At 40.5% G+C, this 22,475-nt stretch overlaps 1 protein-coding gene across 11 annotated transcripts in view; it reads left to right on the plus strand.

The window, feature by feature from the left end:
* LOC122551601 (formin-like protein 2) overlaps nucleotides 1-22,475 on the plus strand; it is a 269,634-nt gene that overhangs the window by 206,349 nt on the left and 40,810 nt on the right. For all 11 annotated transcript variants that reach the window (XR_006312144.2, XR_006312145.2, XR_006312146.2 and 8 more), the window contains exons 7-11: nucleotides 866-974; nucleotides 2,298-2,374; nucleotides 3,700-3,793; nucleotides 13,225-13,299; nucleotides 20,824-20,934. Coding sequence is in view for 8 of the 11 variants with exons in the window: in XM_043693750.2 (XP_043549685.2) it covers nucleotides 866-974; nucleotides 2,298-2,374; nucleotides 3,700-3,793; nucleotides 13,225-13,299; nucleotides 20,824-20,934 (466 nt within the window). In the remaining 3 variants the exon portion in view is untranslated. The remainder of the gene's footprint in view (nucleotides 1-865; nucleotides 975-2,297; nucleotides 2,375-3,699; nucleotides 3,794-13,224; nucleotides 13,300-20,823; nucleotides 20,935-22,475) is intronic.

Raw genomic sequence — 22,475 nt, forward strand, 5'->3', positions numbered from 1 at the left:
AATAGGCTGGGGCTGTTTTCCTTGGAGGGTCAGAGGCTGAGGGGTGACCTTATAGATGTTTACAAAATCATGAGGGGCATGGATAGGATAAATAGACAAGGTCTGGAGTGGGGGAGTCCAGAACTAGAGGGCATAGGTTTATGGTCAGAATGGAAGAAGTTAAAAGGGACCCATGGGGCAACTTATTCACTCAGGGTGGTGCTTATATGGAATGAGCTGCCAGAAGAGGTGATGGAGGCTGGTGCAATTGCAACATTTAAAAGGCATCTAGATGGGTATATGAATAGAAAGGTTTAGTGAGGTATGGGCCAAGTACTGGCAAATGGGACTAGATTAAGTTAAGATATCTGGTCGGCATGGACAAGTTGGACTGAAGGATCTGTTTCTGTGCTGTACATCTCTATGACTCAGTGCAACTCATTCACTAGTTGCTAATAGAAATCATACATATAGAAGAACAATGGCTTTCTCAATGCTTGTTTAATGGTTTGTTTTTTTCAAGTAGGAAAGCCCTTAAGCCAGAATTGCTCATTTTTTCTACTTTGTTTAATTTTGTATTTTCGAGTATATTCTAGCAAACATATACTGTTCTCATAATTGTAGTCATATACGGTGGCACTAGGAAGTACAATGTTGGTTATTTTGCCTTAAAGTACCTCCAAGCCTGAACTATATGCTGAGGGCTATAATATGATGGTGTCCACTTTCTTACTGTCTGAATCCTGAAGCTATAATGTTGTGGGGAAACATTTCAATCCTTGTTGATTTAGTTGATGCTCATATGTTGTACCTATATAATATGGAATTTTTTTTGTTTTATTCACAATTTCAATGTTTTAAGTATCTTTGCATTATCCACTTTTAGATTCAACACTTTACCAAGCAGAAGGACGCTGAAGAATTCTAGATTAGTGAGCAAGAAAGATGATGTTCATGTCTGCATCATGTGCTTGCGTGCAATCATGAACTATCAGGTACACTACAAGTTTTCAGTTGTTCTAATACTTTACTACTTTGTCCTGTCCACTTACAATGAATGCAGAGAAGATTTAAATAAACAATTGTGCCTATTTGCCATAAGCCTTGTACTTCTACTGAACAAAATAGAGGCTTGATTTCATTTATCATTATGTCTGCATTCTCATAAAACTAAATGTAGTTGCCTTTAATATATATAAAACTATGTAAAACAGGGCACCAAAATAAACTTTAGACCTGAATGTCACATTAGAATCTGTTGTTTCCAGCCTCAGACTTGAAATCTTCTGTCTTCAACAGATTTCATTGTTGTTAATCATGTCAGTTTTTTTGTAAACCTGTAGGCCTGAGGACTCAGTGACAACCTTAGGAAATTGCTGGTTTTGGTTTTGAGCTGTGCTGGACCCCACTGGACCCCACATTGCCTCAGTCCAGTTTGTAACTCTGAGTAAATTGATTTTGATGTTACCATGATTGCTTCAAATACTCGGGCAGTGCAGATTGATTTTCCTCTGCAGGTCACCTCTGAAGATCTGGGGTGGTGTCGTGGTGACAAAAGTCTGCAATCAGATATTTGGGCATAGGGTGTAGCTACCATCTAGGCCAATCTAAAGAATCTTGAGAATGATATTTGTTGGTTTTGGGCTGATTTGGCCACTGTGCTCCTGGACGTTTTCCATCTTTCCAAAAGTGTTCAAAATATCAGGAAATCAAAAACAGTGTGTCATAATCTTTCTGGAGGAAATATCTTGAAGTACTTACAATGTTCGATTGTCTTTCTGTGGAAACTAATCTTTCTGTCATTATGTCTTTAAGAAAGTCCAACATGTTTATTCAATAATTCATATGCAACAAATATGCGAGGAGGATTTATAAACCGAAACTTTATCCATGATCAACCTTTTCTTGCCTTGGAGAACAATCAAATTTTCATACATACTTTCAATCAGATACACAATCAGAATCCACTGATTAAGTTGAGACTATACATTTTGTACAACTTGTTAGTTATAATTTCCAAATGGCTACCAGACTTGGAGACTTGCAGCAAAAAGCAACATGGCTTCTGAAAATCAGACTCCCGATAACACAACTTTACTTCTATTTACAATGAGATGGAATGCATTTCCTTTCTTTAATGGCTCACTATACCAAGCTCATGAGGTATTGGATATTGAAGTAGTTTCTCTGCAAGTGTTAATCTAGCATTTTCTGGACAATACCTTTTGAGGCATTATAAATTATACTGACTATTGAATAAGATGTTCACAATGGTGGTCTTTCATTCACACACAGTGATGTTGTCCCTTTCATTGCAGTATGGCTTTAACATGGTCATGTCACATCCACATGCTGTTAATGAAATTGCTCTGAGTCTGAACAATAAGAATCCTAGGTAAGATATCCTTCTCACTTGAAAACACATTGTGACTTAACACTATTTCAGAAAAATGTATATGGTACTACATAGATTGAATAGTTACTTTTTAGAATTTTATGTATCATTGAGTAGAATTGGATATTTATTATCTTATTCACTGGATGAAAATAGGTGCTATAAATGGGCACTGTGTTAATAATACAGCATTTGTTTGAAAACCCAATTCTAGCATACAATTCTTATCGGACTTGCTGATTGCAGTAATTTTACCTTTCCTGAAGGTGGTAAAATAAACACTTACAAATTTAGTACTCAAATACTAATTGGATGCAATTTTCGTGGAGCAATGTATGTGGGCTTCACAAAACCACTGCCATTAAGGTCTGGAGGGGCTAGTTGATGGATAGTGGAAATTTCGGGATGGCTCAGAAACTGTGAACGAGAGTGTGTATAGATACTTAGATGTTGCACTGGAGATCCCAATGTCTGAGTTCCTATACTCACTCTCTGTCCCTCTCTTTGATCTGCACAGCTTCATGACTTACTTCATTACTCCTGCAGACACAGGGTGAACCACTAGCTAGATGTCCCTAACTAAACAATTCCTTTTTCTTAGTGCTTTTTAGCAGCTATCCAGTTAAGGTAAAATCACACAGCATTCGCTATTTCAATCTGTAGTCCTCAGGGAATTCTTGAATGAATTTTAATGTGTGTGTGGCTGAAACCTTGCAAAATACCCTACAATGTCTATTCTTTAGAATGTTTTAAAAGTCCCTTACAATCCTCCAGCAACAAGTGAACATTAAATGATGGTATATCTTTTAAGTATCTTATAATCTTCAGAAATTAATTGTATACTCTCAATTAGCTCATCACTTTTAGGAAAGGATATTATATCAAATATTATCCACCAAAATGCCTTGTAGATTAATAACTTTAAGTGGCAGCCAGCCCTTTAATAATACTGTGGGCACCCATTTTAACAAGACGTCACCACTTCAAAGATCCCGTCAGGACCCCCATGAAGATCTTTTTAGTGTCTGAAAATGTGTCAAAAATTGCCACCAATGCATCTTATCGCTCGATAAGTTATCATGTGTTTATATGTATCACTTTTTTAATGGGGTATGTTGAATGTTAATATTAGATGTTTCTTTTTGAAGAAAAGAGGCTGAACTGCAATTTTTACAGAATTCAATTAAACAATTCCAATCATAAGCACCATTGTCACTCAACACAGGAAGCATTTATCTGTGAGCTCCTCAGTACAAAAGAAGTGGTGTAACCAGAGCCTTATTTATCCTGGTCCTGTTAATGATTTTTGTTTGTTGCTATTGTAGGACAAAGGCTCTTGTCTTGGAACTTCTAGCAGCTGTTTGTCTTGTCAGAGGAGGACATGAAATAATCTTATTAGCATTTGATAATTTCAAAGAGGTAAGATACATTTTCCTTGGAGAAAGGCAACATGGAGTATGATTTCAATTTTTTTTTAAACAAGATTCATCTTGCTTTACACTGTGAAGATTTTTTCCATCATTTCTTAGTCTAGTATGTTTGAAGTGTAAATGTCACACCTAGATTTATAAATTTGCCAGTTTATTCTAAAGTAAGAGTTAGCAGACTCCAAGGTCAGCTTCTGACCATAGGCCATCGCGAGGACTGCTTTTTTCACCTCTGTAACATTGCATGATGTTGTCCCTGCCTCAGCCCATCTGTAGTTGAAATCCTCATTTGTACTTTTGTTACATCTAGTCAAAACCAATAATCCAGCTTCTGTAAACATAATGCCATCCAATACTCTGCTTCCTATGTCATTAGTTCCATCAAGACCTATTCCAGCCCTGAACCTTTTCATGTTTCTACTTATTCTTGTTTTTAAAATGCCCCTTTAAATCTATTTCTTTGACCAAGCATTTTGTTGGTGACCCTGATATCTCAGAAGATGGTCCAGTGTTTAATTTTGCTTTATAATTTATTTGTGAAGTGGTTTGGGTCTATCTCTTGAGTACTAAAAAGAAAAGCATCTGAAATGGAACAGATTTGTTACCTAAACTATACCAGCGACAAATAACTATTTTTAAGAAAATGACACAACTACCTTAAGAAAGAAAATCATTCACTGAATATGAAAGTACCTGGTATAATCTGTTTGCCTGGATATTTGTTGACTGAATGTTTGCAAAGGAGGCCATTTCTCAAGAGCTTATTATTTATAAATTATTCTCTCAACTCTGATGAGTGCTGCGTAGACACTCCCCTCAGCAGCAGAGGTTGCATTCTCAGAAGGTCTTGGGTTTCTGCCCAGACTGCTCACTTAAATAATGACTCTCATTTCTCTCGATTTAAAAAAAAAAGTAGCAAGTTGACTCTTGGCTAAAAATGCAGAGAGAAATAAATATATTAGGACTTTCCCACCTTGAGCCTAGAATTTTGTGATTGGCTCAGGTTGAAACTGCGCAGGAAGAAACATGCACCAAAACCCTTGAAGATGTCAACTGTTTACATTTCTTTCTCAAGTTAGCCTTTTGTTTATTTCTAACAAAAGGCACTTTGTTGGTTTACAAATGCACCACTTCTTAAACTGCTTTGATACTCAATACATTTTCTTCTTATGACAATAGTATGAAAATAAAAGGGTGTTACTAGCTCATGGATCCTTCATTTTGGATGTTAACCATGTGAGTCAGGAGCTGAACATGACCTAAAGAGGCCATAATTGATCAGTCAACATTTACCTACAGTTTATGTTCCTAAATTGTAAGTTCATTTAGTGCAGTTTTTCAAGTTTTATATGTAGCAAAGCACTAGGTTAGATATGCAAAATAACAGAACAACTATGCTTTCACAAGGTGCTGATCCACATTTTCTGAGCCCAGCATATATTATTAGTACTACTGTTAGTACCACTGGACTGGCGATGTCTGAAATTAAGAACTATAGTGGTAGAGAATAATACTACTTTGTTTTTTTATTGAGCAGAAGCTTTTGTCCTGAGGCAGGACCATTTTAAAAAGAATTGCGTATCCTGGACTCAGTTAATGCAGGCACTGCCACATTGATCAGAAGTTTCTAGAATTCTCATTATCTTTTCAAAGGATGACACGGGCATAATTAAAAGAAAAATGGGATCTTAAGGAATAAATAATTGTGGAGGAAATGATGACAAAGAAATTAAGAACATTCATGTCAGTAATAGGACAGAGTGTACTTAAAACTAACAAATGAGGGGGTATGCTACAGGAGTTAGATGAAAGGACAAAGAATATTTGCATTTAACCAGTGATTCAGTATGTCATAAAACTCTCCATCTTTCCCCAAAGTGATTGCTTATGAACACTGTTTTGTTACATATACTACTTGTTAATAAAGTAGTCCACTTAATAATCTTCATTTCTGTAATGCAGAAATTTTGTCGTGAAGTAAATTAATTTATTTGCGAATACAATATAATTGCACATACTTTCAAAGGCCTTAGCAATATTAAAAATCATGTAATAAATTATGACATTAAACTAAACTATGGCTTGTAGTTAAAGTGAGCAATTCAGAGTGGTACAACAATTAATGAAGCCTTTGCACTTTGCTGAATATGAGCTCATCTAACCACTCACTGCTTTGTAAATACATTGGCCTTAATATGTATGGTAAATCTGTACTAAGCCTATATACGATTTAATTCAGCCACCTAGCATCTGTTCATATTAATAGTGCAACATGCTTGATAATGATTGTGACGCTCCAACATATGAAAATTGCTTTTTTTTTAATTTACGCTTGGATTTTAATACAAATTATGCTACATATATAGTTTATTTAAGCACATTACACACTGTTCAATTCGTTTTATAAAGAACAAAGCAACTCAGTTTCTTTCAATACTGTGGAGAAAGTGAGGGCTGCAGATGCTGGAGATCAGAGCTGAAAATGTGTTGCTGGAAAAGCGCAGCAGGTCAGGCAGCATCCAAGGAACAGGAGAATCGACGTTTCGGGCATAAGCACTCCACTTACAGTTATAGTCAATATTTACAGTGTCCATGAGATGTCAAATATATAGCCCAAAGAGTTTCTGTCAGGTTCACTGTGGAGGAAGAATGCTAAGACAGCGATCTTTTCCTCTGTACCTTTGCAACAGCTAATATGTCATCCTGGACCTTGTAATGCGTCAGCTCGCAACATTGAGTTGTGAATGACTCTTTGCACTGGAAATCACCTTTTGTTGGTTGATGTTTATATGATTCGTGTGTATCCTTGGAATACACACGAATACAGCACAGAGTCTTTATTTGTGTCACTTTAAAAACTTGAAGCTGCATCTTTTTGCCAGGCCTACTTTGCAAAAGCACATTCTAGAAAGAGATGGACATATGCAGCAACACTGAGCACCTCTGCACCACCATAGCCCACCTCAAGGGCAGCATGTGGACGGTTAGAATCCCAGCACGCAGGAAAGATCTGGCAGGGAGGGTTCTACTCACTGCCAACCAACCTACATGCTTGCTTGAAAGCTCTGGTCATGAGACATTCAGTCAGTTGGTTTGACAGTCTTCCCAGGAAGCAATTCTACAGGCCCAGCACCTCCTTTTTCACAGGGCCTCCAAGGATGTTGTGTGGATCATTAGCTCGTGGATATGTCGTCAAAGGTGTTTTTTTTTACAGAAGTTCCTCCTTGCGGGCTGGTTTTGGGGCATTGTCCAATTTAATGAAACTTGACCAGATACATCCCTCATAACACCCAGGGACAGGTGGAACATTTGCACAGTGTGACTGTTGGTGTTTGTGTTCTAAGGGTCTACGCGCAATCTGATGTAGCCACACACAAAAGTGGCCAGGATGAGGGTTACGTTAGATACGATGTTTCTGCTATATTTAGAAATTTGTACATCATGTTTGTGCAGATATTGTCCATTTTTGATCTCCAGAGAAAGCAGGAGATTAGGCTTGTGGGATCGCCATAGCACAGGAGTGGGATATGGTCAGACCTGCGGCACGTACTGCAACATCGACTGTCTCAATGACCCAGATAGTTAGTCACAGTGGAAAGGAAGGTTGCTCTTGACTGCCTAGTTTCTATTTTACTATAGTTGCATGCTCCTTCCAGGTTCTGGGGATCTGAACAATATTCAAAGTAACATCAGATAGTCTGACCTGAAGGTGCAGGGGTCAAAGGAATATTTGGCCAGCCAAAAACGTGGCTCTCAAGGCCAATTTGAACTTGTCGCAAATGTTCAGCGCAGTGCACTGACAGTGGCAACTTTGACCTGAGTGTTTCCAGTGCCTGGGATTATCACAATTCTAACTGCCTTCTTCCGTATAGACTTGACATAAGGATCAAAATAACACACAAACAGGGCGGGGTGCAAGTTCAAACCTGATTCCAGATTTGAATGTAAAGCTTTCTGATTTCCAACTTTCGATTGAAATTGCCTTACTGATATTTGAATGGAGCATTGGGTCCAATCCACAAAATGTTTTTTGGTGAGCTCATCCACCATGTACATGTATGATATTCTGTCAAAGACCATGTCCTGGTCCAAGCTCGTGAGACAGGTGAGCACCCACCATCATGCACATTACTGATTGGTATTCCCACATAATGTAAAGTTATCAGAGAGCTTCCAGCTGGGTACGCTGCAGGGCCGAGTAGAATGGATCACCAAATCAAGAGCAGTCTTGACTTAATTAGCAATGAGCTTGGACAGAATTTAGTGGTCTGCTTTAAACAGTGAAATGGACTACCAGTTTCTGATTTCCCTTCTGCTTGGGGAGGAGAATGATTTGCCTTACCTCATGGATTCTGACAAGTTGCCAGTCAAAATCCTGCTCTCATTCACTTCCTGCTGTGTCTGGTTAAATTCTGGCCTACAGAATTGAGTGCAATTCAGTCACTAAGCTGTTACTTTTGAGGGTTTTACACTTTTCCGTGGACTTGATGGTCAACTCATCAAGAGTTAGTGCTTTATTGAGAATCTCCTGCATAATAACAACAAAGACAGAGGAAGGGTCATGCGGTAGTGCTGTCTGTCCAGTTGACATGGTATAACTTAGCATGAGCAGATTTGCTGATTCTCAGTACATCAGACTGTGAGCTTTCTCCTTGAGGTTGCTGATCACTGAGCTCTCTGTCGGTATCTTTGGTCGAAGAAATGTGAGCACATTTCCTCCTGCACCACAAAGTGGAGTCTGGACCAGAAGGTGGTCTTGGAGCTTTGGAAAGAGTCACGTTGGACTTGATTTCATTTTCTCTCTATCTTTCGCTCTCTCACCTATCTCTCACCATCTCTCCCCTTTTGCTCTATTCTTCTAACCAAAATGCATAATCTCAAATTTTCCTACATTATATTTCAGTTGCTGCTACTTTGCCTACTCTCCTCACCTGTCCAAATCTTTCTGCAGCATCCCCGCTTCCTCAACACTACCTGACCCTCCATCTATCTTTGTGTCATTTGCCATCTCAGCAACAATGCCCTCAGTTCCTTCATCAAGATCATTAATGTATAAGGTGAATTGTTGAAGTCTCAGCATGGACCCGTTGAACTCCAATAATCACCAGCTCCCATTCTGTATCTCTACTCTCTGCCTTCTGCACCTAACACCATGGGTTTAGCTTATTGAGCAGCCTCCTGTGCAGCATCTTGTCAAAGACCTTCTGGAATTCCAAATACGTCTCATCCAATGGATCTCCTTTATCAAACTTGCTTGTTCCTCAAAGAATTCTAACAAATGTGGCATGCATGATCTTCTTTGATGAAGCTGTACTGACTCAGACCTGTTTTACTGTACACTTGCAAGTACTCAGCAATCTCATCCTTAATAACACCATAAAATCTTAGCAATGACAGAGGTCGGGCTGACCGGCCTATGATTTCCATTCTTTTACCTCCCTTCCTTCTTTCTTAAACAGGGGTGTTATATGAGCTATTTTCTAGTTTCCTGGGACCACCCCTGACACCACTGAACCCTAAAGTATCATCACTAATGCCTCCCCAGTCTCCTTAGCTATCCCCTTCAGAATCCTGGGGTGTGGACCATCAGATTTGTCCACCTACAGACCTTTCAGCTTCCCCAGCGTCTTCTCCTTAGTGGTTAAAAATCACACAACACCAGGTTATAGTCCAACAGGTTTAATTGGAAGCTCTAGCTTTCGGAGCGCTGCTCCTTCATCAGGTGGTTGTGGAGGACTCAGTTGTAAGACACCCATAGGGAGGGCCTCAACCAGGACCTTGGGTTCATGTCACACGACAGATGACCACCATTGCACTATACGCACACACAGACGCTCCTATACACACACACACAGACACTCCTCTATATATACACTCTCGCGCTCTCTCTCTCTCGCGCTCTCTCTCTCTCGCGCTCTCTCTCTCTCGCGCTCTCTCTCTCGCGCGCTCTCTCTCGCGCTCTCTCTCTCGCGCGCTCTCTCTCTCACGCTGTCTCTCTCTCGCGCTCTCTCTCTCTCGCGCTCTCTCTGTCTCTCTCGCTCACGTTCTCTCTCTCTCGCTCGCGCTCTCTCTCTCTCTCTCGTGCTCTCTCTCTCGCGCTCTCTCTCGCTCTCGCACGCGCTCTCTCTCGCACTCGCGCTCTCTCTCGCACTCGCGCTCTCTCTCGCACTCGCGCTCTCTCTCGCGCTCGCGCTCTCTCTCGCGCTCGCGCTCTCTCTCGCGCGCTCTCTCGCTCGCGCTCTCTCTCTCGCTCACGTTCTCTCTCTCGCTCGCGCTCTCTCTCTCTCTCTCGTGCTCTCTCTCTCTCTCGCGCTCTCTCTCGCGCGCTCTCTCTCTCTCTCTCTCTCTCTCTCCCAGACACACATCCTACAGAGACACACACTCCCACACTCCCACATGCATCCCCTCACAGACTTAGACACTCTACACTCACATATACACTCTCTCTCTCACTCTCTCAACCCCCCATCCCAGAGAGATGCGCACACATATACGTTCGTGGGGTCAATTTGTACTTGCAGAGTTACAGTGTACTTTGCTCAAAAACTGCATGGATTCATGTACGACTCTGTTAACTCACTTTTTAGATTAAAATCCATCTAAACATTATGGCACAGACAGAGAACACAGGGGGCTAACATCTTCAACTTATTATCTGGCTAAAACTAATTGTTACAGTTAACCTGAGAATGTAACTTTACATTAAAAAAAGGTTTTGTGATTTACATATGAAAGAAGTGAAACTATCATGGTATTCGAACAGATGAAAGACTCAACAGACAACCAAGGTATTTTCCAATGTATAATTTCAGTTACATCACACTCTAAACTTTTGCTATAAATTTTGTGCCTTACAATTGTGTCCTCCACAACCACCTGATGAAGGGGCAGCGCTCTGAAAGCTAGTGCTTCCAATTAACCCTGTTGGACTCTAACCTGGTGTTGTATGATTCTTAACTTTGTACACCCCAGTCCAACACTGGCATCTCCAAATCATGACTCCTTAGTGGTGGTCACTACACTCAACATCTGCTCCCGACTCTCTCAAAGTCCTGGTATTATGCTGATGTCTTCGCTGTGAAAACGGATACAAAGTACCTATTCAGTTCCTCCATCATTTCTTTGTTCCCACTACTACTTCTCCAGCCTTATTTTCCAGCAGTCCAGTGTGCAGCCTTCCCTCTCTCTTACCTTTTAGATTTCTAAACAACTTTTTGCAGTCGTCTTTTATATTACTGTCAAAAAGTGTGGCGCTGGAAAAGCACAGCAGGTCAGGCAGAGTCGACGTTTCAGGCATATGCTCTTCATCAGTAATTGCCTCACTTCTACCTCTTTTATATTACTAGCTAGTATATTCTCATATTTCATCTTCTCCTATCTTATTGCTGACTTAGTTGTCGTCTTTAGCTGGTACTTAAAAGGCTTCGTAATCCTCTGGCTTCTCATTAATCTCCACCACATTGTATGTTTTTGTTTTGCTTTTTTTCTGTCCCTGACTTCCCTTGTTAGCCTTGATTCAGAGATTCCGGTGTTGGACTGGGGTGTACAAAGTTAAAAATCACACAACACCTGATGAAGGGGCGTCGCTCCGAAAGCTAGTGTGCTTCCAATTAAACCTGTTGGACTATAACCTGGTGTTGTGTGATTTTTAACTTGTTAGCCTTGGTTGCCTTATCCTCCCCTCAGTATGTTTCTGCTTTCTTGGGATGAATTTCTGTTGTATCTCCTGAATTATCCCCAACAATTGATGCCATTGCTGTTTCACCACCTTCCCTGCTGGGCTCCCCTTCCAATCAGTTCCTGTCAGCCCTTCCCTCATGTCTTTGTGGTTACCTTTACTTGACTGTAATGCCATCAGATTGAAGCTTTCCTCTTCTCAAACTGCAGGGTGAATTGTATTACTGGCGAGTCAGTGTCCCCAGGGGTTCCTTCACTTTCAGCTCTCAAATCTGCCTTGTTACAGATCACCAAATCCAGAATTGCCTGCTCCCTCGTGGGCTCTACCACAAGCTGTCTTGTAGACATTTCACAAATTCCTTTTCTTGGGATCTGTTAGCAGCCTGATTTTCTCAGTCCACTTGCATTTTGAAGTCCTTCATGAATATTGTAATAGTACCTTTCTCTCTTGCCTTTCTATTTCCTGATATACCTTCTGCTCCACAGCCTGCCTACTGCTAGCAGGCCGGTTCATAACTCCCACCAGGGCCACTTTTCTTCAATGTTTCCTCAACTGTACCCACGCAGGTTTCACAGCTTTGGACCCTGTATCACTTATTTCTATCAATTTAATTTTGTTTCATTTCTTATGAACACCCCTCTGCTCATCCACCTTTCAATGACATGTTTCATACCTATTAGTTGTTCTGGACACGTTAATAATCACTCCAGAGCTGTGAATGGCCACCAACACCCCCCCCCCCCCCCCACAAAACCACACATTCATCTACCTTATTCAGAATACTTTGTGCATTAAGATATGAAGCCTTTAAAGTTTGTTCTAAAATCAAGTTTATGTACACATTTATGGTTCCTTTGTACAATATGACATTCGCACATTCTGTCCTTTTATTTTTGGGTAATTATGAACCCATCGCTAACCTTCTTTACCTTTTTGATTTTCCATGCAACCAACCCCCGACTGTACTGTAATTTATCTTCACTGAGTATTCTCACAAAATGAACCATTGGTTTAGGGACATCTTGCAGTTTATCGGAATATTTTTGACGGCCTTTTCCCTAACCTATTTTTTTTTTGGCATATATTTTGCTCAGCCGCTCTTAAGCATGGACAGTCATGTGTTAATTTGTCTGGCTTGCCTTAAACTTCTTGGGCCTGAGATCTAAAGACTTGCCTTTCTCTTTTTCTGTGAAACCTCATTATTGTCAACTGGAGAGTGAGAACCTTAAGTCTCCAGTCGCAGACTTACAAACAATATAGGTCTTGGAAGCTTGAATGCAAGCTCTTCCGGTTACCTTGGCAACACGGAACTGGGAGACTTCCACCTTGTGCTCATTCAGAAGCCCTTGCATCTCCTTGCTATGCAAATCACACAGTTTGGATTTTTTTTGGATAAGGCAGAGCTTGGAATTAGAATTCCCAATGAAGAGAACATTTAAGGTTACCTCCCAGGTTTAGAAATAGACGCATAGCTAGATTACATAGCACCAGTGTAGAATCAACTATGTAGATTGTGTGCTGTCTGACTATTTATTTGTTTATTTGAGAGAAATAACTATTATTTCCCAGCTGATCTACCAACACTTAGAGAAAATTATAGTGGGTATCATTGGCTGTATACAGCAATGTTGCTCATTAAAATGGTTCAGAATCTATACATAGAGCACCCCCTAGTGTTTAAATGGAATGTTATTATTGTTTTGAGTTTCTGAATGTTTAATTTTTTTCTCTTTATGTCACCTCAGGTGTGTGGTGAAAAGCACCGTTTTGAAAAGCTAATGGAACATTTCCGAAACGAAGACAATAACATTGACTTCATGGTAAGCAATACATGAACTCAATTAATCTCACACCCTTCATGAGTTCTTTGTTACAATGTATTAGCCCTCCAGATGAATTTCCTGCTGATTTCTACTGTGGATAGACATAATTAAGAAAATGTTGGATTAGTCAATGACTGAGGTAATAGTTATAAACTTAATCTTCAGGCATCTCAACTTTTTTTTGCTTAACAGCGCATATTTTTCTTTTGAATCTATGCAGCATTGCAACTTTTTTTTCTCATTAATGGATATTTTATGTGTGTATCTCACAAGGTTGGTACTTAGTACCCTTCCTGATTCCCCAAAACAATGTGGTGTTGAGCCATGTTCTAGAACGGCTGCTGACCAAGTGGTTAGGTGCACCCAGAGTGCTTTTAGGGAAGGAGTTTCAGGATTTTGACCAAGTGATTGTGAAAGAGCAACAATATGTTCCAAATCAGCATGCTGTGTGATTTGGGGAGGAACTTAGTAGAGTTCCCATGCGTCTGGTGCCACTGTCATTGTATTGTTTGTGGACCTCATGGGTTTTGTTGGAGAAAGCTTGGCAAGTTGCTGCAGTACATTTTAGAACATGGTACACACTGCTGCCCTCTGTGACTGTGTGGAGGGAATGAATGTTTTGAGGAATGTTTAAGGAATATTTAAGGAATGAATGTGGATGGGGTTTCAATTACTGTGGATTAATGTGGATGGGGCAGCACGATGGCTCAGTGGTTAGCACTGCTACCTCGCAGCACAAGGAATTCAATTCCTGCCTCTGGCAACTGTGTGGAGTTTGCACGTTCTCCCCGTGTCTGCATGGGTTTCATGCGGGTGCTCCGGTTTCCTCCCACAGTCCGAAGGTGTGCAGGTTAGGTGAATTGGCTATGCTAAATTGCCCATAGTATTAGGTGCATTACTCATGGGTAAATGTAGGAGAATGGGTTTGGGTGGGTTCCTCTTCGGAGGGTCGTTGTGGACTTGTTGGGCTGAAGGGCCTGTTTCCACACTGTAGGGAATCTAATCGAATTAGGTATGCTGTTCTGTCCTCGATGATATTGACTCTTTCTGACTGTTGTTAGACCTGCACTTATCTGGGCAGGTGGAGACTGTTGTATTATGCCTCATAACAGATATCTACTATATCTTTTAAAGGACATGCTCGTGGTGTCCTTGTGTGCTGATATGTGACGTGATGGTAGAAAAATTTCCTCACCATCTTATGGAGTGTTCTTGCAGCAAGACACGCGAAGGGGAAACATGCTTCAGTACAATGAAGTGTTTAACTTGAACCTGGAGGTGCAAGTGCTTGTGGCTGCTGTGGTATGTAGATATCAGGTGCTGAAATAAAAGTTTAGTGAATTCACTGGTGTCTCACATCTCCTTCGTATATTAAGATATCGAGCATAAGTATCACATCATGATAGTTGAAGGAAAATCAGCCCCCCATGCCATGTCACTGTCAAGAGTATTCCATCATATTCCTGACTTATGTCTTGTAAATTGTCAACCGGCATTGGTGTAACAGGTGTTGGGTTAATTTTTGCAGAATTCTCTCTGACCTGTAGCCACAGTATTTACATGGCTGGCCTAGTTAAGTTTATTGTCAGTGATAACATCCTGGATGTTTACAGTGGTGGATTCAGTGATGGTAATAATATTGAGTGCCAAGGGGAGATAGTTAAGGTATCTCTTGTTGGAGATGATTGTCTGGCACTCATGTATGAATGTTACTTGTTCTTTATCAGTGCAAGCCTGGATGTTGTCCAAGTCTTTCTCCATGTAGATATTGGCTACTTCAGTATCTGAGGAGAGGTGAATTATGCTGAACATTGTACAATTAGCTCCACTTCACACTTTATGAAGAGGGATGGTGATTAATGGAGCAGCTGAAGATGGTTGGGCACTACTCGGAGGAATTCCTGCAAAGATATCCTGAAGCTGAGATGATTCAAGTTGTAGAAGTACAATTGTCTGCCTTTGTGTTACGTCTGGCTCCATTTTGCCTTTAGTTTCCACTGACTTCCATTTTACTAGTGCTGCATAATATCATGCTTGGGCAAACTGGTATTGAGAGCAGACCCTCTCACCTCATCTCTTGAATTCAGCTGTTTTTTTTTTCTATGTTTGAATAAGACTATAATGAGGTCAAAGCTGGTGGCCTTGGTGGAATCCAAAACTGCACATTAATGAGCAGCTTAGAAATCACACGACACCAGGTTATAGTCCAACAGGTTATTCGAAATCGCAGGCTTTTGAAGTACACGTCACCTGATGAAGGGGCAGTGCTCTGTAAGTTTGTGATTTCAAGTAAACCTGTTGGACTATTGCCTGATGTTATGTGATTTCGGATTTTGTCCACCCCAGTCCAATACTGGCACCTTCACGTTCCTGATCATTAATGGTAGATGAATGGAGTGTTATTGAGCTGCATTATACTTTTTTCCTGTTTTTCATGGATGTGGTATACCTGGGCATTTAATACATTATTGAGTTGATGCCAGTTTTGCAGCTGTACTGGAATAACTTAATGAGGGAAGTGGCTTATTCTGAAGCATCAGTATAGCAGTCAAGATATTGTCAGGATCTGTATATTTTGCTATATCCAATGCAATTAGCTAGTGCTTCACCTGCTATAGTGAATGAAATTGTCTGAAGATGGACTCTGTGATGCTGGGACATTAAGAGGAGTCTGCGTTGGATCGCCTGGACATTTCTGGCTGAAGCTTTGGCCTTGTTCTTTCCACTGAAGAACTCACTTCATTATTAAGGATGGGCATGTTTATGAATTGTATTGTTCCTGTACTCCATAATTTGATTTGGCAGGACTGCAGAGATCTGGTCCACTGGTTTACAATGGTTTACAATCATTGAACTGTTAATGTGTAGAGAATGGTCAGAGTTTGGTGGAGATCAACGAGAATGCTCTGCAGTTGGCTGAAAGAGGAAAAAAAACTGCTAGTGGATAAAATTACTGAATAATGTGGAGACTATTTATATCTGTAACACAAACCACAGCCACATGCTGCGTTGAAATGAAGAAGGGTGCAATGTGAATAATATTTCTTTCTGAGAATTATCTGATAAAACAGTAAAACATAAATCTGTGACACTGGAGTTCATAGAACATTACAGCACAGTACAGGCCCGTCAGCCCTCAATGTTGCGCTGACCTGTGGGACCAATCTGAAGTCTACCCATCCTGCACTATTTCATTTTCATCCATATGTTTAACCAATGACGATTTAAATGCCTTTAAAGTTGACGAGTCTACTATTGTTGCAGGCAGTGCATTCCACGCCCCTACTACTCTGAGTAAAGAAACTACCTCTGACATCTGTCCTCTATCTATCACCCCTCAATTTAAAGCTATGTCTTCTCGTGCTAGCTATCACCATTCAAGGAAAAAGGTCTCACTGTCCATCCTATATAACACTCTGGTTGTCTTATATGTCTCAATTAAATCACATCTCAATTAAATCACCTCTCAAACTTCTTCTCTCTAATGAAAACATCCTCAAGTCCCTTGGCCTTTCTTCAAAAGACCTTCCCTCCATACCAGACAACATCCTCGTAAATTGGTTCTGAACCCTTTCCAACGCTTCCACGTCTTTCCTATAATGCAGTGACCAGAACTATACGCAGTACTCCAAGTGCGGCTGCAGCAGAGTTCTCTACAGCTGCAACATGATCTCATGGCTCCGAAACTCAATCCCTCTACCAGTAAAAGCTAATGCATTTTATGCCTTCTTAACAACCCTATCAGCCTGGTGGCAACTTTCAGCGATCTATGTCCATGGACACCGAGATATCCCTGCTTATCTACACTACCAAGAATCTTACTGTTAGCCCACTACTCTTTATTTCTGTTACTCCTTCCAAAGCGAATCACCTCACACTTTTCTACATTAAACTCCATTTGCCACCTCTCAGCCCAGCTCTGCAGCTTATCTATGTTCCTCCGTAACCTGCAACATCCTTCAGCATTGTCCACCAGTCCACTGACCTTAGTGTAATCTGCAAATTTACTAACCCTCATCCAGGTTATTCATAAAAATGACAAACCGCAGTGGGCCCAAAACAGATCCTTGTGGTAGACCACTAATAACTGAACTCCAGAATGAATATTTCCCATCAACCACCACCCTCTGTCTTCTTTCAGCAAGCCAATTTCTGATCCAAACCACTAAATCACCCTATATTGTGCAATAGCCTGACTGAAATCCATATACACCACATCAACTACCCTCATCCACCTGTTTGGTCACCTTCTCAAAAAACAAAGTTTATAAGAGATAGGACTTATAACCATCTAGAAAAGAATAATCTGATCAGGGACAGTCAGCACGGTTTTGTGAAGGGTAAGTCGTGCCTAACAAATCTTATTGAGTTTTTTGATAAAGTGACCAAACAGGTAGATGAGAGTAAACCGGTTGATGTGGTGTATATGGATTTCAGCCAGGCGTTCGATAAGGTTCCCCACAGTAGTCTATTATACAAAATGCGGAGGAATGGGATTGTGGGAGACATAGCAGTTTGGATCAGTAATTGGCTTGCTGAAAGAAAACAGAGGGTTGTAGTTGGGCCCTCTGCTGTTCGTCATTTTGATAAATGACCTGGATGAGGGCTTAGAAGGGTGGTTAGTAAATTTGTGGACGACACTAAGGTCGGTGGAGTTGTGGATAGTGATGAAGGATGGAGTAGGTTGCAGAGAGACATAGATAGGATGCAGAGCTGGGCTGAGAGGTGGCAAATGGAGTTTAATGTGGACAAGTGTGAGGTGATACACTTTGGACGGAGTAATCGGAATGCAAAGTACTGGGCTAATGGTAAGGTTCTTGGGAGTGCAGATGAGCAGAGAGATCTCAGTGTCCATGTATACAGATCCCTGAAAGTTGCCACCCAGATTGACAGAGTTGTTAAGAAGGCATACAGTGTTTTGGCCTTTATTAATAGAGGGATTGAGTTCCGGAACCAGGAGGTTACGCTGCAGCTGTACAAAGCTCTGGTACGGCCACACTTGGAGTATTGTGTACAGTTCTGGTCACCACATTATAAGAAGGATGTGGAAGCTTTGGAAAGGGTGCAGAGGAGATTTACTAGGCTGTTGCCTGGTATGGAAGGAATGCCTTACGAGGAAAGATTGGGGACCTTGAGGCTGTTCTCGTTAGAGAGAAGAAGTTTCAGAGATGACTTAATAGAGACCTACAAGATAATCAGAGGGTTAGATAGGATGGACAGGGAGAGCTTTTTTTCAAGTATGGGAACGGCAAACACGAGGGGACACAACTTTAAAGTGAAGGGAGCTAGGTATAAGACAGATGTCAGAGGTAGTTTCTTTACTCAGAGTAGTAAGGGTATGGAATGCTTTGCCTGCAACAGTAGTAGATTCGCCAAGTTTAAGTGCATTTAAGTCGTCATTGGACAGACATATGGACGTACGTGGAATAGTGTAGGTGGGATGGGATTCAGATTAGTATGACAGGGTGGCGCAACATCGAGGGCCGAAGGGCCTGTACTGCACTGTAATGTTCTAAGTTCTATAACTCTAAGGCTTGTGAGACACTACCTACCCTTCACAAAACCATGTTGACTATCCCTAATCAACTTATTCCTTTCTAGATGATTATAAATCCTACCTCTTTTAACCTTTTCCAACACTTTATGGGCGGCACGGTGGCACAGTGGTTAGCACTGCTGCCTCACAGCGCCAGAGACCCGGGTTCAATTCACGCCTCAGGCGACTGACTGTGTGGAGTTTGCACGTTCTCCCCGTGTCTGCGTGGGTTTCCTCCGGGTGCTCCGGTTTCCTCCCACAGTCCAAAGATGTGCAGGTCAGGTAAATTGGCCATGCTAAATTGCCCGTAGTGTTGGGTAAGGGGTAAATGCAGGGGTATGGGTGGGTTGCGCTTCGGCGGGGCAGTGTGGACTTGTTGGGCCGAAGGGCCTGTTTCCACACTGTAAGTAATCTAATCTGTAAGTAATCTAATCTAATCTAATCTTTACCCACAACCAAAGTGAGGCTGACTGGTCTATAATTACCAGGGTTGTCCCGACTCCCCTTCTTGAACAAGGAGACAACATTTGCTATCCTCCAGTGTGTTGGCACTATTCCTGTAGACAATGACGATATAAAGATCATAGCCAAAGGCTCAGCAATCTCCTCCCTGGCTTCCCAGAAAATCCGAGGATATATCCCATCCAGCGCAGGGGATGTATCTGTTTTCACACTTTCCAGTATTGCTAACATCTCCTCCTTATGAACCTCAACCCCATCTAGTCTAATAGCCTGTATCTCGGTATTCTCCTCAACAACATTCTTTTTCCAGTGTGAATACCGACAAAAATTATTCATTTAGCGCTTATCCTATCTCCTCTGACTCTATGCACAACTTCCCACTACTCTCCTTGATTGGCCCTAATCTTACTCGAGTCATTCTTTTATTCCTGATATATTTATAGAAAGCTTTAGGGTTTTTCTTGATCCTATCTGTCCACGACTTCTCATGTCCCCTCCTGGCTCCTCTTACTTCTCTCTTTAGGTCTTTCCTGGCTAACTTGTAACTCTCAAGTGTCCTAACTGAGCCTTCGGGTCTCATCTTGTCAAGAGGAAGAAGGCTTATGTTAAGAGATTCAACGTCTTTAGTAAACCACGACTCCCTCGCTCGACCATTTCCTCCCTGCCTGAAGTACATACTTATCAAGGACACGCAGTAGCTGTTCCTTGAATAAGCTCCACAGTACCTTGACATAAAATGCTCTGTAACGCAATTTTCATCATGGCACTATTTTCTTAATTGTTCAAACCTCTGACATTGTCAATTCCAAAGTAAGCTTTTTATGCTTCATTTATTGGGTTATTAACTTGTGTAAGATAACCTACGTTCTAAGTTGAAAAACAGACTTTTCATACTCTGGTCAGACCGAGATATGTCTTCTGTCTCCTCTCTTGAGGTCACATGTCTCTTTGTCTCTGTGATTAGAGTTAGGCATAATAGTTAAAACACTAGATCTTTCAGCTACACTTGTAGTTATTATTCTACTGTATGTCCAGGACTTTAATTTGGGTATGCCTTCAGTCTTTATTATGGACTGTTGTTTAAGGAAAAAAAGGTGCATCTTATGCACAGGATTTTATGTTGTATGCTAAAATTATTTATTCCTAATGGTTTTCTTAATCCAATAAATCTGAACAAATACACCTCAACTTGCACTTGAAAGACCTTGTGGTTTTAATGTTTTAATGATGTTCTTCTCATTCTACTAAAATATTCAACAGGTTGTTTCAGAAAATTAGTTGTTCTCAAGATAATAGCACTCAATGCCATTGATATTAAAGTAATTTATAAAGCAAAAGCCAAATCGTTGTTATTGACAAGTGCTTTGAGTCATTGTTACATTTTAAGTTGAATTAAATGGTTTTAAATCCAGACTGAAAATGTAGCTATTATAGGATGAAGGTATACTTTTTATTTTATCAGTTGAATGTCTAAAGATAGAATTCTACTAATTGTAATTTTTAAAATCTTCGTTTGCTTCTAGGTGGCCTGTATGCAGTTTATTAACATTGTAGTCCATTCTGTAGAGGATATGAATTTCCGAGTGCATCTCCAATATGAGTTCACCAAACTAGGACTGGATGAATACCTGGATGTGGGTACCCCTTTACTTAGTAATTAGAGCACGTTGTTTCACAAACTCATTCCATTTCCTTATCTAGGATCCATTTTTTTCCTGTCACAATAATGAATTACTAGTTTTGAGCACGATGAATATCTAGGGATATAGAATTGATTTTGAAGTTTCAAGATTATATTTCTTAGCATTACGTTTGATGGCGTTTGCAGCAGATATTGCCTTTGCCTGACACAAGTCAATTTAATCTCCAATGGCCCGATCTTGGATGCCAGTTTACTTCAGAATCTGTTAGTAATGTAATTAAATAAATACTGCTAGAAAAGTCCTAATTCTAAAAATTCAAAAGGGAATAAAGAAGACGTGGCAATAATTCAATTGCTTAAGGAAGAAGTTGTTATTTGTTATGGAACGATTGAGAATATTGGAACTGTGTCGAGAAAGCTGTTGTGAATTATTAATGTTTTCCATCTCGCTGTAACTTACGGTATTAAATCAACTCCCTGAGTAAGAGGGGCTTGATCTAAAGTTGTGGAAGGCTTTAGATATGGTTAAAACTGGTGGAAAAAGTCCTCCTTTAGATCTTCTTTGTTTTACCCTATTAATCAGGATATATCCTGTTGAAAGTGAAACCGTTCATGTTACTGCCTCAAATGCAGGCATTTATATTTTACACTGTTTTGTGTTGTAAGTATTGTAGTTCAAGCATTAATAAAACATTAAAATAGATTGATACTGAAGGGAATATCCCATTCTGTCCAAAATTACCTGGAATATATGGCGAGTATCAGGCCATTTAAGGCCAACTAGTCTCCTTAAGTACAATGATGTGGAGATGCCGGTGTTGGAACGGGGTAGACAAAGTTAAAAATCACACAACACCAGGTTATAGTTCAATAGGTTTATTTGGAAGCACTAGCTTTCGGAATGCTGCTCCTTTGTCAGGTAGCTAGTGGGCAAAATCATGGGACACATTTATTTGCTATAAATTCTGTGTCATATGATCCTGCCCCACTAGCTCCCTGATGAAGGAGCAGTGCTACGAAAGCTTGTACTTCCAATTAAACCTGTTGGACTATAACCTGGTGTTGTGTGATTTGGAACTTTCTCCTTAAGTACATCAGCGCTTCTTGCACAATTCGGTCACATTGAGCCTTTTCTTTTTCCTTTTCCTCTTCCTCTTGAGAAGAGAGTCAACCTGTTCAGGTTTTCCAGCTTGACATAATCCCTTCCATTCTGGTATCCTCCTTGAAAGTCTTCATTGCACCTTATCCAGCCCCTCCATATTCATTTTCTAATATTCACCATTCTCCAAGTTTGGTCTAATGAAAATGGTAAACAAAAACTAAACATTAATTCTTTGCTTTTTGATGTTATTCCACCAAAAATGAGCTCTCTCTTTCAGTGTTAATGAACTGTGACATTAATTTTAGGGAATTGTGTTTTTTTAAATATATATATATATATATCCCCCTCCCCCATCATTCCTTTGCTCGTGTACCATAATTAGTTTTTATTTTCCAAAGACTGCTTCCTACCAATTGCAGCATATCTCATTT

The sequence above is a fragment of the Chiloscyllium plagiosum genome, unplaced genomic scaffold (genome assembly GCF_037043375.1).
Source record: "Chiloscyllium plagiosum isolate Xiang-an unplaced genomic scaffold, Cpla_swu_hap1 HiC_scaffold_7, whole genome shotgun sequence".
Taxonomy (NCBI): Eukaryota; Metazoa; Chordata; class Chondrichthyes; order Orectolobiformes; family Hemiscylliidae; genus Chiloscyllium; species Chiloscyllium plagiosum.